Genomic DNA, 19,507 nt, shown 5'->3' with positions numbered 1-19,507 from the left:
TGTTCTTGATTTAGAAAGTGCCTCAGCAGTACAAATGCATATGCAATAAGGGCACTTGCCAAGCCTATTCTACTCAGCTCTGTGCAGGTTAAGCTAAGTTAGAGTACAGAAGTACATGCTCACTGACACCATCAGAAAGGCACGGAGAAGTCTCCGTTGTTCGACCTCCAGCCCGTCTGCTACCTTCGATGACGTTTCAGCGCCTGATGAGCCTGGAGCGAGCACATCTGTCTAAAGCGGGGTGAAAAGCACAAGCATGTGCTGGAGGACGCCCAGCCATTCTCTTTTTGTCATCGGCTATACTACATATTTTTAGTAAGACATATTTTTAAGTGAGGAAAAGTACTGCAAATATGCAGTCCACCTTAAAGATAACAACAGTTGCCATTCACCATTTTCCAAATAAGTGCTCCCACGTACCGGAACATCTACACATGTGGTGCGTGAGTAGGTTCAGGACTGAGAGGCTAGAAAACGAAGCGCTCGCAAGGCTTGTCTGGCCCTTCCAACCATGCGGGTACATTCGTTGCAAGTTCCCGATTTGTAGACAAAATGATTTAGAATGAGCAAATCTTGTCTACGCCCGAGGTAGAACATTGAATTGCGATTCCCCCATATTGTGCGAACCATCCTTCAAACTGCGGTACCACCTGCAAATAAACCATGTTGTGCTGCGGCACGCGTCCATGCTGCCTACTTCAGAGGAAAACCACTGCTCGTGTTGAAGACGACATCCCACAGTGGACAGGCAACAATTTTTAACGAACAAAAACAAAATTGATATCATTCAATAGACACGGATAGGCTCACAAAGTGTCGACACCATGATTGTTGTTGTTGGTTTTCCTCTTGCATACAAACAAAGGTGACTTCCTCTCTCCTCCGATGGACAGTAAAACCCCCTTATCTTGGTGGCCCCTATTTCTTCTCGAATCGGTCACAGAGGACATAATCGCAGTCACTGAATTCCGCAAAATTAAAGGCCGCGAAAATTAAAGGTTCGCCAACATTAAGGGGTTTACTGTTCTTCTGAGTGTCACATGATGTTAACATTTCAAGGAGGCTGAAGGTATTGGTTTAAGAAAAAATTGACCTATGAAAAAAATGCCCTTCTCCAGGTTAGGCACGCGAGGTTCTTTTGTACTACCTATAAGGTGGCAAGTTTATTTCGGCAGAGCTTTTGGTAAAACGGAGTCACAAAAGTAGCTATACTTGGCGTCAACTATTTTGTGCTGCATTATAAAGCCAGAGTAGATTCCACAGTGCGTGCTTCAGCAGAGCACTGTTTGTTGCGAGAGCATATGTGGTTTAGTGTTGCATCCCATTTGCATAATCTAGAGAAACTAGCGCTGACAGAGTTGGAGCACTCCAAATATTAACAGCCGACTGTAGAAGCATTGAGAGATGCACACATGCGAACTGTGCATTTCTTAAAGGTGGGTTCGAGCAAAGGTAAAAACAATATCTATACTTACGGCGGCCATACTTGCCTTTCCCAAGCACGACTACTTTTCCCTCGGTAGCACCATCCAGTAAGAAGCACCAGCAATACGCCCATGAGACGCCGCCGCCTCCTGGATTGAATGACGACCCGCCTGAGGTCTTGGAAGGAGATCCGGAACACTGCTTTAGGCCAGATGTTGTATCTGGTGGGGCAGAAACTAAAAGCAAAAATTAACAAATTTATCTGAAGCGCTACATTCCTATAGGACAGCAGTATTTTTTTTAGGCCAGTGATTCGCTTTAATTAAACACAAATGGTTGGTTTATATGATGAACCATCAGCCCCTATTTTTCTTAAGTGTAACGCAGTGTCTAACGTTACGTCCGACGGAACCCGAAATAAAAATTAAAGTTACGCCCAACGTAACTGTCAAGCATTTGAGTTACGTCCGACGTAACCCAAAATAAAAATTAAAGTTACCGTATTTACTCGAAAATAGGTCGAACTCTATTTGTTGGACCCACCGAGAATAAAAAAAAAAAAATTCAAATATAGGTCGACTTTTTTTTTTTTTTTTCAAGAACAGGGGAAATTTTGGGCAAAAGAAAGAAACCTTTATTTACATCACTTCACAGCTTGGTAGACATCCTCGCAAATCCGCCACAATACTTCACTGACACCGTTGTAAAATGACGACAAGAAACGAAAGAAGGTGCGAAGCGACGAAAGACAAACTACAAAGACGCAAACAAAGCCGCCGTGTCGCCATGAGCAACACGCGAGCCGAGCCGCCTCAAGCAACTAACAAAAGTAACATCTTTTTTTTTTTTTTTTTTTTTTTGTGCGCGTTTGCGAGGATGGAGGACAAAGTGCATGGCGCATCGCGTTCCTCTCCTTCCCCATTGCCCAGCAAGGGGAACGCTAGAGGTGCGATGGCGAAATCCAATGCCCCAAGAGGTGCGCGCGATAGCGGCATCGGCCACCGCTGTTGTTTTCGGTTGTTTAACAAAAGCCTTTGGAAACAAGAAGCGGCGCAGCTCTACGGCAACGCCGGCTCGGTGACTCGATAGCTTCATGCCTCCGGTACGGTCGCAAAATTTGGTCGCGAATGTAGGTCGAAATTCTTTAGTCACGATTTCCGAAAAAAAAAAAATAAATAAAAGAAAAGAAAAAAAAAAGGTCGACATATATTTGAATAAACACGGTAGTCAGCTGCGCGACGAGACACACATTATGAAAGCGATTGGTGCGAGCGATCAAAGTGATGAGCGACGTTTTCTAGAAGCCCAGGAACCGAGCGGCGCAAGCAGCGAGAGTGAGAAATCTTCGTCGCTCGGCGCCGGCACTCGTAGCTTCTCGTCGTCGCTCGTCTCGTTGATCGCTATATTGCTTACATGCTGTTCAGAAAGGTGCTCTAAGTGGTTACCATTGCATTGGGACCAGCCTCGCATCCAACCGTAACCAGTCTTGACTTTTTTTTAAGCCGCCCAGGTAGAAGTTAACATCGTACATACATCGTTTTCAAGCATGGCTCCTCGTTCATTGCTCGATTTACTTTTTCGTAAATGACAAACCACAATGAAGCAGAATTATTCTAGTTCAAAATTGTCACGAACACTTGGCACGCATGCTTACACTGTAGCGCACCTAACGTAATTTAAAAGTAGAACGAAAACGGGACGAGATTCGCTTACCGCTTCACGGAAACAGAGTCCTTCGGATCCTAGGCCTAACGGCCGAAATCGGAAGTAGCCTGCGGTCCGGCGATCGGACGAGTTGAGCCGGCCGCGCTGTGCTGACCCCGGCTGACCACGCCTGGTTGAACCATGAGAGGCGTCGTCGAGTTGAGAGCCAGAGACGCAGTAGAAACGGACCGTAAAACATCTGTCCCGTAAAACGCAGAAGGAGCCAGCGCCAAAACCGCTACGTCTGGCTGCGTCGCCATCTCCGCGACGACCGGAAGTGTGTAAACCGGGACTGGCCGGGAAGTTAGAAAAGGCGCGGCAGCGGAAGCCACCGGGCGGAAGCTTTACGTTTCGGTTTCGCTTTTCTCCGACATCGGCCACGGTCGCGGGCTGGTATGTTTGCGGCTGGTTGCGACGACGCGAGGGGCCACGAAAAGACGCCGAGTTGGCCGAGTACGAGTCACGGCCCACGATACGAGCAACGGGCCATTTGCCCCTGTCGACCGGCGATGCGGTATCCGCGGCTTAGTGACACGATCGGTTTGTTGCCGTGCACGTTGACTCAAAGCTCGAAGTTATGCAGTTCCGTCAGTTCCGTTCCGGCACCAGCCGCACCACGTTTTCCGGTGCATGGCACGTGGAGGCCTTTCGACGCATTCAGTGAACGTAAAGATCGCGCCCGCTGTCTTCGGTGCTGTGGAAGAAGTTGGGAGGCGGAAGAAGCATCAAAACCAAGGCGTTTAGGACTCCAGTCCGGGCCGCCGGTCCACTCTGAACGAGAGGCGACGTGTGTGTGCACGCTTTGAGGAAGCCTCCACGTTTCGCCGCGCCAGACCTCGCCGATCGCGACCAGACCCCGAGTCCGAGAGGCTCTTGCGCAGCCAGGAACGGCAGCGAGGTAGGAGCTGCTCGTTCTGCGCAACCATGCAGTGCTCTACAGTGATCGGAGCTCTCGGTGTCACGCGTGCTTGCACCGAAGCCTTTGTGACCCCTTCGGACGCGCAAGTCGTACTTCGCAAAGGTTTGGACGGGGCCGCCCTCACCGAGCAGCTCCGCTAAATTCCGCTTACTTATGATCGCAATAAAAGCTTGCGTTTGTTCTCGGGAAAAAAATTGCGGGACCGCTCTCCGCGCCGCCGACGAGGTTGGCCGCCACCATGTTCTCAGCTGTTCACTCGCTCCCGCAGCGAGCGCCTTCCGATAATCCTCCCCGTTCCAAAATGCGATGCGATCTTCGTTTACATGGGCTGAATGAATGCGCACTCGCCATCTCGATCCACCTCTGTCTAGCGACTTTAATGCGATGCGCTTTGCGCATTATGCCGTTTACATGACCGCATATTGAATGCGGCAACTGGATTCAATGCGACTAAGTCGCATTCATGTAAACGCGGCTTATGTTATTTTTCGACATGTATGATGTATGTAACGAGACCGGTGGTAAACGATGGACGTTTTTGTTGGAAGATGGCGGTCGTCTTTCTGCATGTATGGTTTAGTTATACCGGTGGTCTTGTGGTGTAGGCGTTTCGTTGGAAAGATGGCGGTCGCCTACGTCATCGGACGCAAAATCATACCAGCCATACCGAGTCATATCGGCGAGCAAACCGGCTGCCAGTATAGACAGACCCGGAGCCATAGCGGTGCCGGTATCTCCAGTTATGGAGAACGCAAAACCAAACTAGCTGCATGTATAATAACAATAAATTATGATGGTGTCATACCAGGACTGTACAAGCAGCAGGTTTGTTTCTTGTACGTTTTTCCAATAGGGATTGCAGTCAAGAGGTACTTAGAGTATAACACAACAGTATTTACGGTTTTCAGGTATTTTAAGAGTATTCTGCACATATTTTTGATTGCTCCAGTTTTTTAGGTTTGGAGTATATTTTGCATGAATTAAATAAATATTTCAAGAAATATATGTGAAAGGTGTTTTGTGCCTATTAATTTAGTATTTACATATTTCAAAACGCATGAAGGGAACTTCAAATGTAGTTTAAGTAAAGGTATTTTAAAATAATTTTGAAAAGTATATTTTAGTACTAAGTAAAAAAAATATAAGTTTATATTTTCGGTCTATTTTTCGTGTACTTACAATTATGAACTGTATTTCAAATACACTCAAATTAGAATGTGGTATATTTCAAACGTATTAGTTTTCGCTAAGGGACAGCTCATCGAATAGACAGGAGCACAGCATGATCACTTGAACATGGGACTGGCTACCATCAAAACCTTAGCAGACATTTGGGTTGTGGTTTTTGTCCAATCGGTGCTGTAACACCACTAGATAACGAATTTAATTGTGGGGAGCATGTGCCTTGTGGATCTGTAATCTCACAGCAGTATGTATATGATAAGTATAGGTGCCTTGTTTCTCTCTCTGCTGCTCAGGAAAACAAAGAAAGCGGGCCAGGCGATTAACTACGGCTGCAACTTCTCGACAGCCGTACGAAATACCGCACTACCAGGTAGACAATAGGCAGATAAACCGCAACGCCGACCAGAAAATGGGGATATAGCCCATAATGGCAAACAGCGGACTGGGAACCAGCGCAGTCGGGCGGTGTGACCGAGCGGAACTTAACATTTTCTTCCTGCTCCTCAGGTAGGTGCTTTCTGTTTTTTTTTTTTCTGTCTTTCTTCTCGCACTGCACACTTCGCTGGGCTGCGCTCTCCCGTACTCAGCCATTTCTCACATCGAAGAAAATGCTTGCTCAGCATGTATAAAAGAAGAAACGGATGAAAGTTAAGTGTTAAAATCCAAAAAAAATGCAAGATCCTGTACCATATCGGGAAGCGCTCGGGAGTCACATAAAAAGCCGAAAAAGCGGTAAATCCGCTGAATTGGCTCTGTGCAACCTGTAAACGGAACACCCAACGTCAAAAACAGCAGGGAGATGACCAGATTGCCCAGCCCACTGCCGAAACTTCAGAACACGGACAAGTAGCTATATTGACAGAAAAAGTGCAGACATCCAAAAAGACGACCGCGATATTGACTACGATTGAAAACATCGAAAAAAATCTGAATCTGCAGCCTGTGAAACACGACACTAAGATCCGAAAACTGGACGATCAAGAGAAAACCATTGAATTTATTAAAAATGAATGAACTTTCTACCTAAACAGTACGACGACCAGCTAAGAAGGATCGACTCAATAACAACTGTCACGAACAACCTAAGGAAAAAAAAGGAGATCTTACTGCTTACATTTCACAATGATGCGCAAATAAAAGGCCTCAAGTGGGCAGTTGAAAATATAAACCAATATGAACGAAGGAAAAATATTGCCATCTATGGTATTGTCCCAAACGTACACAAAGACCTACCAACAATTCTGAAAAATCTAGCAACGAGGCTAGACCTACCTTTCCCAGAACCAGATGAGGTCGAGGCCATTCACGGACTAAGAGCGAGAGATGATAAGAATGCTTCGATGATTGTCCGATTCAACGACAGGTCGGAAGGAGACCGGTAACTCCGCAAGCGCATAGCGCTAAAGGCGAATTATATCTTCATCAATGAGAAGTTGACAAAGCGGAAGAAATGGTTGTTCTAGGACGGAAAGGAATGTGCAATGAAAAGGGGATACAGCTTTCTTTGCATGAGAAATGGAAAAATACTGGTCAGGCAAAGCGAAGGATCGGCAGTGATACGCATCGGCAGGGAAGATGACTTGAACAAAATTCGATAAAATGGCCACATGTAGCACACTTCTGGACTGGAGTAGATATGTACAAAATATTGTAGCAAAAGAGGAAAGGAAAAAGCACAGCTCTTACATGTCGTTCAAATTAACAGCAGAAGCATTAAAACAGTGAGATGAACCTAACGTATACAATGCTAGTTCGCTCCAAAATATCGATGGAAGAATACTAACTGAAGTCAGGGTTGGGCAGAAATACTCAAAAATGTATTTGGAAATACAAATACTGGGATACATTGAAGTAGTAGCTAAAATACTGATACTAAGATACATCTGTAAAAATGTATCGCGATACGTATCGGAAATACATTTTAAAAAGAGGCAAAAAGTATTTGGAAATACAAATACAGGAATACATTTTAGGGAGGGCAGAAATACAAATACAGAAATACTGATACTGAAATACATTTTTCTAATTTTTTGAGACGCCAACTGAGGTGAAGCTCGAAGTTTGAAGTGAAAGTTTTCGATCCCGAAATTACGTTCCCGTAGGCTTGGCACTTTGCCTTGAAGGTAGTGGTTTCGGACGACAAGGAGTCTTCAATGGGCCCAAAAAAACGTTCCAACAATTGCTGACCGCGGTCCCTTCCATGACATCCTGTCTTTCTGACGAGGGAATCCTGTCAACATTGATCACATTATGTCACGGCGGAATGAACTAGAATTCTTTATCTGTAGGTGTGGCCTTGAAGATGAAACTTTACCACGCTGCTGTATGAAAGGACAATGCGCACTTTCGTTGTAGGCTACCTAGCTGAAGATGGTGCATGCAGTGTCATTTGGAATTTTTGAGAATAGTGGACCACCTGAAGAATCTTGGAATACATGTCTTATCTTCTGTTTTACAGTTGAAAAAACGATACGGTAGCATCCCTGTTCTGAAGGTCCTTACTACCGACCCTCCGCCACCGACGCACGGATTGCAGTCCTCAAATTTTGCCTAGCATTATCCAAACAGAGACCTCGTGGATTACGAGCTGATATTGCCGGCACAGGTGCGAGCTGTCCAAGAAACGGCGGTCTCGAGACTAGTCGCGGGAGTACGTAGTCTGGGATGGCACAGCGATGCCACTTCTGGCCTCCTTCTGGGTTTCGGATCACCAGAGCAGCGGGTCACGTTCACGTCGGCTGATGACGTACCCTTGAGCCGTGCAATATTACGGGCGCAGCCGCAGATGCATTCGGATATGTGTTGAACTTCGCAGCATGAGTCTTCCTACTATTTCAAGTCAGCCACTGCCTGGCTCGTGCTGCAACGGAATGTGACTCAGCTTTGCCGGCAGGGTGTACTCTGTACGCTAAGGCGAGAGAGACGGTTAGCGGCGGGCATTGCATGCCAGGAAACAATGACTCAAGAAATCCCTACCTAAAGACCTGCGGCAGAAGATGCTCTGACTCCACTCCTGGCACGCCACCTGGTTCGAGTTTCCCACTACGCAACACTTCTCAGAAGAGAGGAGAGGACTAATAGAAAAATAGTTTGCAGAATCAAAAGGAACTAATTGGTCAGCATAGTAACAATACCCCAGAATCTCCTTGACACTGGTGCCCTTAGAAGTAAAAAAAAAACAAAAAATGCGTTCGAACTTGTTTCTTTTTTTTTTTTTTCGGGGGGGGGGGGGAGTATTTCTCAGGAAATGTAACGAAGTACATTTCAACGTAATTGTATCGCGATACAAAGGATCATTCAAAATGTATTTCGATACAGGAATACAGATACTGGTGAAAAAAATGTATCGCGATACAGAAATACAGATACGAAATGTATTTCTAAAATACTATCGCGATACATTTGTATCGCGATACTGCCCAACCCTGACTGAAGTAAACATTGTGGCAAAAGAACCGTCACCGTTTCATATCTATAGATTCTGTTTACTTTCAATACGTCGAGATGGCAAAAAGGAGGAAGAATATTAGCTGATATAAAAATGATTGCTTTTCGAACCGTGAGGAGGTGTTTATAAATCATGCAGTTCTTTTCTTCCCTGTTCTTAGGCCTGAAGTGTCATTTACGATAGCTGCGTTCTATAGACCACCTAGTGGTAAAAGAAATGTGTTCTACGATGAGCTCATAAAACTCTTGAGCACTTTAATAACAATGACCGTGTCGTACTAGCTGGCGATTTCAACATCGATGTTATGTGCCCCAGCAAAACCGGAGTAAAAGGAAATCTTGATATAATGTAAAACTTCGAACTGGAAATTATTATTGACGGTTACACACGTGAAGATTCCCTCGGTGACAAGGTGACAAAAACGTGTATCGAGCATATAATACTGGGTACTTGTACCGAAAATTTTATCGCGGCAATAATGAAACAAAAAGTAGCACATCACTACTTTGTCACTCTAAAATTGTGCGTGAGGCCGAAACTAAAAGCTCGCCGGGAAAACGATTCAAGGCAATTCTAGATAACAAAAAATAGAAAGCAATAATAAAATATATAACCGGAGCGCTTTGCTGCACCTAGACAACCTAAACCTTTTCAACAGAGTGATAGCCATATGTAAAGGAATATATGACAGGCTTTGACAGCTATATTAAAACAGACAGAGTGGAACAGCGGAAGCCGGGAGCTGTCTGGATTACCGTCAAAATATTAGAAGTAAGTTACAAAAAAAAATAGAATAGATGTAAGCAAAACTCCAAATATGGAACACTAAAGAAAGAGTTCAGGCAGGTACAGAATAGAATTACGGAGAAGATTAGACTCGCAAAAAACAAATTCAATGTGACACAACTCCAGAATTGTAGGAAAAACCTAAGGAAAACGCGGGATATTGTGAATCAAATAATGGGAAAACCAAATAGGACTGAGGAATGTATAAAGATAAACGTTGGAGTCACCGATTACTATACTCTCAGTAACAATTTCAATAACAACGTCGCTAAAAATGTACAAGATTTGCGCGAGCCAGCAAACAATACAAAAGACACTGGAAAGCCACTGTTGAATGTAATTTACTCGGCATATCTATACCACAAACGACAATTGCAGATCTAGAATATATAATTAACAGTATGCCAATCATAAAACCGGCGGGATATGATCAACTAAGACCACGAGACATAATGGTGAACTATACCAACTTAAATCATGTTTTGCTGGCGGTAATAAATGGAACATAGAAGACAGGTATTATACCCGATAACCTTAAGGTTGCGATAGTCCGACTTGTTTACAAAAAAGGAGGGGAAAATGAATTAGGGCAACTACAGGCCCACCGTAGTAATGTCCGTCAACTCGCAGATAAAGGAAAGTGTTGTTTTAAAAAATAAGACCTACTTTTGTGAGCAATATTCACTAATTAGCAACACCCCGCCTCGTAAGGCTTTCGGAAACAATTTTGTACTACGTTCTTAAGTGAAGCCATGAACTGGCAAACGCATTTGACACAATTTACTATTCCATATTACTACATAACATAGAAAACCTTGGCTTTCAGGGGAACTTCGTAGATTTGTTTAAAAATTACTTTTCCAACCGGGCGCAACGAGTTAGGAAAGAAAAATGCTTCAATGGCTCATTGCACACAACTTGCGGTGTGGCTCAGAGATCTGTTTTAGAGCCTATGCTTTTTTAACATCTCTATGGACGGTCTTGCCCAACTCCCTCTAAAGTCTAGCCTCTATCAATACGCTGACGATACAGCTTTAGTCCTGGAAAATAAAAAAAATATGGCAATGCAGTCAAAAGCATGCAAAGCGACCACATTAGTATAATGAACTAGTTTTCTGAAAACACTGTATTTGACAACAATGACAAAAGCACAACGAATGTGCTTTCGAACGCACCAAAGCCGTATTAACCTTACAAAACTCCTCTTTTTACATACAACTCAATGCACTCAGTGCAGCTATACGCCACTTTCATATACCACAAACAAAAATATCTAGGAACGTATTTTGACGAGCATCTGTCGTGGAATTCCCATGAAGACCATCTAATAAATCACTCACGAAGAATATCATCTTACTTATACCAATTGCGGAGCCTCACGGACATCTGGCTAAGACGATTAATTTAGCAAATGTTAGCAGAGTCAAAACTAAGACATGAAATTATTATATATGTAACCTGACTTCAAAAAATAAGGAATAAATAAGTTATGAAAGGATGGTGCAGCACATCACGTATGGAGCCCAACCTGAAAATATAGTGTTTGAAGATCACCTGTCAGAACATCACTTTTTGACAGCAAATAAACTGCGCAAATTTGTCATTCTCACGAATCATTACTTCACGTCCGAGTTCAAAATGAACACCATCAAAGAGAGTCAACTGATAACACGGAAAAGCTTCAGATACCAAAAATATAGACTAACTATGAAACTAGGCTCCGCAAATTTTATGTGCATGCATATGTCAACCAACTTCCTTAAAAACTTCACACTCTCCACTCCCTAAAATCTGTGAAAAAAGGAAACGAGGAAATGGTGTATACAGAAAACTGAAGGTTAACCAGTGATTCTCCCGAGCTTTTGTTTCTTTTATTGTCTCCTGCGTGCCCTGGCCGAGTACAAGATTAACAATGAAGCGAAACCTTCACGCGTTCTCCAATTCCCTGACTACATAGAGTATTGCAGTTACTTGTAGATTTCCACCAGATGCCTTGACAAAACGCGCTGGTTTATTAGTTGCCATTGTTTATTTTCCCTTGGGACACCGTATCCTCGCTTTTGTGGTCTGTTGGAATCACGACTGTTCTTTTGTTGTTTGTGAATATTTGGCACATTGGTCACACTGCAATTTCCCTGGTAGTGTGTACGTGATATATAAATTGTAAAGAATATTTTTTTGTCTTTATTTTGTTTATTTTCCACCTCAACATTGAATAGATGTTTGAAGAAAATGTTTTTAGGATTGAGAAGATGGAGTACCCGCGTGAAAAGATAGTTTGAATGGACTACCCATTCTTACGCGCAAGCAGGCAAGTGCTCTTGTGAAGCGGTTATTTTTTTTTGTACCTTGATGCGGATCTGTGAATAAGCTATTATTATTATTATTATCTAAATGTGGCGCGCCGCTTCGCTTTCGAAACTGATTGACAGCGCCACTAACGACAGCGTCCGCGTTGCATAGTATATTGAACCGCTACCCACCCAGGCCTCATCTAATGCTCCCACGGAGTTTAGGCCCCCGTCTGCACCCTCCCGCGGTCATATTTTTTCGATTTCGCTCTGGCGTACCAGCGTCCAGCGTTGCTCTGCATGTATTTTTATGTCATTGGACCCGCAGCCGTTCTCCAAGCTCGCGCTCAATCGCGTGTCCCGAACAATACTCCGCCATGTTTTCCGTTGATCTTCGCCGGAATGTGTGTCTACAAAGCGTTTGTTTGTTCTGCGGTCCGAATATCACGACTGGACGATATTCCTCACTGCCGGTTATTAATAATATCTATAGTAAAAAGCATTTATCCCTTCACTAATAGTCTGATTGCTCTTGCTCGCCAGTGGATCGAATATACGTACAGGAATATAGGTGATCGTTGCGGGTTCCTCGCGCATATGGAGGGATATGTCTCTTCAATCTCCAGATCTAGTTAAGAAAGGTGGCGCCAATTATGGCCCCGAACGTTTCCTTTCTTTGAGTAGAAATTTTGATGTGCAATCAAGGTGCTATATCATGTTCAGAACGAAGTTTAGTTACACAAGAAAGTTGGAGATACCTCAGATTAATATACATATCATTCAAAACTTCTAGACAAATCAAGATGCTTGTGACAAACTTAGTTTTCACCAGATGAACAGAGCGGCGTTTACCTTCAAAGTCCTGCAATGCATGGGATACGCTATTTAAGATACAGTCGTCTCTATCTGATTAGGAAACGTTAAAGCTTTTCGTGAGAGAAGGAAAATCAATGTTGAATAATTTCGTCTCTAAAGTTCGAGAAGAAGTAATTGGTGTATAAGTCTCATGAGACATATTTACATGCTACATTTAACGGGGAAACAATGTTTTTCCTGTTAAATCTAGCGGGAACGCTTAATTACCGTAGACCACTTGGCAAGTCACGTGATGTAATTTTCTTCTGTAAATTTTGCTATACCTTTAAATTGTTTTTTAAGTCACTGGACATCAATTTTGTCGCCAAATGTAACGAAAAAACTAAATTGGTACTCAGGCAACTTGATTCTGATTTTTCTGCTCAATTTAGCGCAGTAACCGATCTTTTAACGTGAGAGGACAGGCAACGTTGATTTCCTCTCTAAACAGCGGTCAAATGATGACCCCGACGGACGGACGATCAGATGGGCAAACATTTAGGACTAAAGGGCTACACTAAAATGAATTACATGCTTTATGAACTTAGATGCAAGAAGAAATCGAATTTATCATACGATATTCGGGTGTTATAGGAAGCGAAATTCAAGGATTTTCTTTACTCACACGGCATGTTCCTCCATTTGTGCAAATGATGTGGCCAGGAACTTCGCTTCGCATTTGGTCAGAGCATTGATTCCGATCCATGAGATCTAATTTTCGTTCCATTAGTGTGTTTGGGTATTGAAATGTGAGCCAAGTTGTTTGTCCCGTTTGTGATTCGACGATAGTTACTTCACTTGATGTTTTGTTTATGGGTTGCTGAATCTCAAGGTCGTCTATTTCTTCTTTGACTTCATGATCATCTTCATATTCGTATGGATTGAAATACTCTGGGAGTACAACAAATATTTATTTGAAATAAGAATGAAGGCCATACAAATGTCTGTACATTCAAGGGTCTTATTGGTCATGCCAGCATGTGTGAAACACCAACTGCCGTCTGATCAACGTACAAGCTATACGCCACAAAACATATGAAAGTTTTTTTAATTACCAGTTTAATATATAAATTATGAAATCATTCAGTGTTGCGGAGTTGTGTTTTATAATGATTCGCGTCTGTAGTAAATATTAAATTCTGGCCATTTACCATATAATTTTCCCCAGCCAGCAGCATAGGATGCACTGCTTGCAGTTGCAGGAGGATCGACACAGTTTTCCGGAAGGCAGATTGGCTGAATATAATCAGTATATTCGACCTTCGTTTTTAATTTTACAACAGCAATGTCTTTCTGTGAAAGAAATATAGACAAAACCATGATGCACAACATTTAAAGATGTTAGGACCTTTGCTATTTACGCACCATGAAAAGGGTACAGTTGTCTTGAATAGGGGTGCAGATGCTTTCAACTTGAACACACATCACCTGGCTTTCAGGATCCTCATTGTATTCTTGATCTAATTTTGGAGATACTTCCGCTTTTCTGGTTTTCTTTTCGCGTATATTAGAGTCTTGTGGAGTGTTACATTGAGAAACATTGGTTTTGAGTGTGGTTCCCAGACGAACTGAAAACTTATGAGCGTCTTGATTTCTTAAATTATAAAGAAAAAGCAGAGACAGTTACTGTTACCGAATTCAGTAAGTTTATATTAACAAATACTATGCAAATTTAATTAATACACTTGAGATACAACTTGCGTCCTATCCCTTTGACGGACACAATATCGTATATTAGCCTCCAGTTAGAAATTCACTTTGAAGTTTAAAGGCTTGTTTTCTCACCACGTGTAATATGAATGCCGGACACACGATAATTATTTAACATTCAAAGAAAATTTTATTATCGTGTGTCTTATTTAATTATGTGCCACCATCGAATGCAAATTTAACGCTGCAAAAAGCAGAAACGCGTGTGTTGCTTCATGCCTCAAACCGCACTGCAAAAGAAGTGGCTGAACAACCCTTCCAACTAACGAAGAATGGACTGTGAATATGCGAGACAGGAATTAAGTGTTATATGAAAACAAATAAAATATATATATTAATTAAATTTGAAAACAAAAATCACTTACAGAAAACAATGTGCTGCCGTTACCACATATTCCTCGTCAATTAAGACCCCTCCGCACGCAAAGGTATCGTTTGCATTATAGAATGCGACCATCCAGGGCCAGTGATCTGGGGGAGCCTCGGTACCATTGATGATTCTTGCAGAAATATGTTTTTCTTTTGGGCGCTTTCCGCAATTATTCTGCGCATCCTTTTCGCCTGTGCGTGCTAGACTTGCAGATTCTGTAATCGTTCAGGTTGCGAGTGCACATTCAAACACGCAATCGGCGTTGAAAATCGTGATTGCAAAAAAAGTTTATATATGCACGACCTCAGTATTGGATTTTGGAATTACAATTTTGTTTCCTACAAATAAGCGACATCATTGCAGAATGTATCCTACCTAAAATATAGCTGGGATTGTTTTGGGTTTACGATCGCAAAGTGTTAGGATAAAGAATCAGTCATTTTCTGTAATAGACTCAAACCCATCGCGAAACACAAACTGTTGTTCTTTGCGGACCGAAAGAATTCTAATTCTAGGGTCTAACGAACGCTAGTTGTAGCTGCATCTATGGCCACTGCTGCTTTTCCACTAGCTGTTTCACGTCGAATATTCCACGGGCAGTAAATGCGCTTGCCGTACAAGTTAAGCAAATCGGGAAAGCGGTCATTAGAGAGTTTTAGTAGATCGTTCCTATGACTCCGACAGCAACGCCCGATACACGCTCGCCGTTTTTCCCCAAGCATCTTATCGTTATCAGGGGTATTGGACGTATGAGATCGATCATCGAAAGCTCTCTATTATGGCTGTATGTGCCTACGCAGTCAATTCTATAGACCTTTCCAGTGACATTTTTGAATAAAGTGGTTTACACCGCGTCTTCTCGGGTTTGAGAGAGTACGTCTGTGTTGGCCGACTGCGCTGGAGTGTGTGTTCTTCAAAAAGCAGTAGCAGCCTGCGTAAGCGCAATTCTGGACGCAGGTTGTGACTAAATTTATCTGTTTCTTTATCTTTTGTGTCTTAGGGCGAATAAAATTTCTCCATTCTTTTTTAAAAAAAATCGATGTGCAAGTTCTTAAAAATACAATTCAAATGAAAGCTATTTTTGGTGACCCTGTACGCGACAGAACAAAATCAAAGACAGGTGGAATGTTTGTTGTATTTTATGCAGATTTTTACGATGTCATACACTCAGCCGTGTCAACCTACAAGGGTATTAACTGTCGAAAATACTTGCCTACTCAAGAAAGCCGAAAGCCCTGGGTATTCCTCGGTCACAACATAATATCCTACAAGTCTCATCAATCGAACAATATATTGTACTTACCGTACGGTGCTGCGTGACCCGAAAAAAAGTTTAATTCAAGAAAGATCTCAGATAACATAGCATATCCAATATATATTGTCGACGAACAGTCCCCTCTCGACATTCGGACGGAATCCGATTTATTTCAGGGAATGTTACGAAAAGTGCAGCTTTTTTTTTTTTTTTGAGAGATAAAAAAAAACGGATTTACTTGTTCCGTCATTTACCCTGGACCCACCAGCTATTTTTTGCGAAGAAAGCGAACGTAGCTGGGAAAACATTTCGAAGATTATATTTACTGAATCAATCATCGAAGAACATCGAATGGCCCGCGTCGCGAACTGTTTGATGCTCGCTTTCTTCGTCAGCATGCTGCGAAGGGCGAGCCGTCGACTAGACCTGGTATTTCATGGTTCTCACAGAGGAAGATAATACAAAAGGGGCAAGCATCCTGAACAGACAAATAAATCAAAACTTTCAAGAACGTCCGGCAAACTCTCAAAGAAAAATACAGGTGGGGAGTCGCGCTGACCGGGTTTCAACAGCTTAGCAGGTTCTCAGAAATTTCTGGCTGACAGATGTCGTCCGGGTCGCAAAATGGGGCGGCCGCAGAGCTTTTCTTTGGAAGTGTATGGTCCCGCGAGCTACTTGAACGCCGATCGAAGCTGCGCGCGAGAACTCTTCACTTCTAAAACGCCATGAAAATGATGGGCTATACTCGGGGACGTCTCTCTGTGGCAATGAGAGAAAGCTATCAGGGGGACGGGGGCAGAACTGACGTTCGTATAACCGCGCCAAGTTGGACCAGACTTGCATGGTTTTGGTTTCACTTTGGATTTGGCGTGACTGACACGCATCTGCTACTGTTCCTCATTTCGTATGAGAATGGCGGTTGAGATTGCTGACTTTCGACCGACGACTATGCAAGCATACTGGCGTCTGTTTCCCAATGTTTCATTCGGTTTTAAATTAAAGCCAACGCTTTGACTGAGGTGCTCGGACAGTAAAACAAGGTAATTTACACCGTGTTAGATCACCTCGAATTTTATTTGTCTTGCGACCGACACAGATATGCGACAACAATTTAAGTAATGCCTTGAATTTCATCAGCGCTGCGCTGCTTTGAGGTCATGAATGGGCAAACTCTCCTGTTGCTGAAAAATCCCAGCGCGGGGCGAAATACACAAATAGGAGCACGGGCCGGCTACGGCGCGAAGTCAACCTGTGATTGGATGGCGTTCAGTTTCCGCTAGGTGAAGAAAAGTGGGGGGGAGGGGGGGGGGGGGCGTTAGCGCACCTCAACTTAGAATACGCATGGCGAAAGCTCTACCAGCTGATCCCAGGGATCGCGGGCGCAATACCCACTCCTGCTCATTTAGGCCCGTGATCTCGCTTCCGGTATACGGATGTAATGAAGGGTCCCGGTTCCCTCTGACTCACTTAAGCGTACACGTCGCACATCAATTTCTTGCTTTGCCGTTGCGACGTTTGGTGGCCATACATTGTGAAAATCCTACCGGCGAACAAAGGGCGACCTGACAGAAGGCACCGACGATACACCATATCGATGGCACCCAACGAAGAACACGGAAAAGACACAGTGTTTGCTTTCCATGGAACTAGAAGACATCCGGTGAACTTAAACTAATTAAACCCGAAAGAGCTAAAAAATAAATGCTGTACGTTTGGCTCATCCTGAATAATGTTATTGTTACATTTTCGAATTAGTGAACAAATGACAGTTATGTATATATTTTTTATTTTGTTAGGTTACGCCCAACAAAAATATTTACTTATAACTATATATAGTTCTGTAGTAAAACGGCGTCTTGCTGCTCTGTAGCTGCTGATTCATTGCTACATAAAGTTGTTTATTCAGAAAGGCGGGAACAGGGTTGTGAAGTTCAGAGGATCAGATAGTTACATTGGCCGTCGCAAATTATGATAGCGGGAATGTTATATATAATAAGATATGTATCCCTTGTACCATTCAAAATCAATGTCCAAAAAAACATTACTTTAAAAAATAGTTTTTTTTTGTGAAATTATTGATTGCTGATATTATCACTCAGCTAAATCGTGCTTTCAAAAAGGACGGTATAAAAGTAAAAAGAAAATAAAACAATCGAGAGAGCGAGTAATACATATTTTACAAAGCAATTGTAAAGTTGTCGCATTGGATATTAAGGCAATGATATGATTTCAATCAGTCACATGTTTGTACTAATTCACTTAAGAAAAAAGCGGGAATATAAACACGAAACATATTTGTTATTTTTATTTTCTAAGATGAGGATTACCTAAATCACATTATCACTTGCAATTATAGAGCGCAGGGCCTGGCAGTCTTCAGGGGCTCAAAACATTTCGTCAATTCGCCAAACACTTAGATTCATTTTTCGTTTGGCTACTTTGTTTGCAAACTGCAGCTTGCTCGCCCACAAGAAAAGAGCAAAGCGCGCTAATATAAAAGCCTGGCTCTCGGTTCCAACAATACTAGAAAATTTCCCAATATCAAAACGTTCCCATCTAAAAAAACAAAAACAAAAAAAAACAAAAAAAAAAAAACACTGTTTAAGTCTAGTCGAGTTTGTATAGAAGGTCTCTGCGCGTCTGGTATATTTGACACTTCACACTTTCTTTGCTTTCGAACACGCAGAGAGGAGGATGTCCAACGATTGCGCGCCTTCCAAAAGCTCGAGACAACAATTACCTCTTCGGGTATAGTAACTACGAGAGTTAGTATAATGTCGCAACAAGAGCGGAACTGCCGTATTTCGCTGAAATACAGTTCAACACCGAAATTGACTGAAAACGGCAGTAACTGGCAGGCTGCTCAAAATGATGAAAGAGCAGCTTTCACATTTTGTAAATAGAAATGTTTATTTTATTTTTTCTATTTTTTTTACCTATTCTTCTAGAAGCTTCAAGTTGCCCACATTCCTGTCACCCTTGCCGTGCGTCCGCTGTTTGTGTCCTAAATAAAATGGTAATATTGTTTTTTGCTGGTTTCTTTCCATTTTAAGGCACATCGCCTTTAGAATGCGTGTTTTGACAAGGAATTTTTCGCGTTGTTTTTAGTCTTCTTAATCCAATTGTTAAAAAAAATCAATAGCTGCCGTCAGTCTTCTTAATCCTTCAGTAAGAATGTTAAAGTGTAGATTCACGACTAGGCAGTCGTTGTTTCACGCAATGGAGGGACGGTGCGCTGCCTTTTCCTCACCAGACATCTAGCTAAAGAACCCTGCGCTGTGGTACGGCCGACCCGTGCTACACTCGTTTTGGACTTCGTGCTGATATTCTATTTGGGTTCTCCCTACGACGTACAGTTAAAGTAACTCTGCGAGACTAACATATTACTCTTTGAAGTAACGGTCACTTACTTCTATGTGAGAGTAATTATCAGAGCAATTAGTTACAATTTTGCGTAGTGTAAATGTATTTGTTATTGCTGACATTTTTTAAGTGGCGTGTACAAGTCTGCATGCGTGTGATGCCTTCAGCCGATTGATGATGTGTGTAGCATTTGTGC

General features: G+C 42.6%; 1 protein-coding gene across 1 annotated transcript in view; it reads right to left on the bottom strand.

The window, feature by feature from the left end:
* LOC120842912 (enteropeptidase-like) overlaps nucleotides 1-19,507 on the bottom strand; it is a 79,202-nt gene that overhangs the window by 28,780 nt on the left and 30,915 nt on the right. Inside the window, exons 2-5 of the mRNA XM_040214123.1 lie at nucleotides 14,689-14,908; nucleotides 13,979-14,207; nucleotides 13,765-13,906; nucleotides 13,239-13,504 (exon numbers count right to left, since the gene is read on the bottom strand). Of these exons, the coding sequence (XP_040070057.1) occupies nucleotides 13,239-13,504; nucleotides 13,765-13,906; nucleotides 13,979-14,207; nucleotides 14,689-14,908 (857 nt within the window). The remainder of the gene's footprint in view (nucleotides 1-13,238; nucleotides 13,505-13,764; nucleotides 13,907-13,978; nucleotides 14,208-14,688; nucleotides 14,909-19,507) is intronic.

Source organism: Ixodes scapularis, unplaced genomic scaffold (genome assembly GCF_016920785.2).
Source record: "Ixodes scapularis isolate PalLabHiFi unplaced genomic scaffold, ASM1692078v2 PGA_scaffold1__304_contigs__length_218370807, whole genome shotgun sequence".
Lineage (NCBI taxonomy): Eukaryota > Metazoa > Arthropoda > Arachnida > Ixodida > Ixodidae > Ixodes > Ixodes scapularis.
Note: the sequence above shows the minus strand (reverse complement) of the source record. Positions and strands in the feature narration are given on the sequence as shown.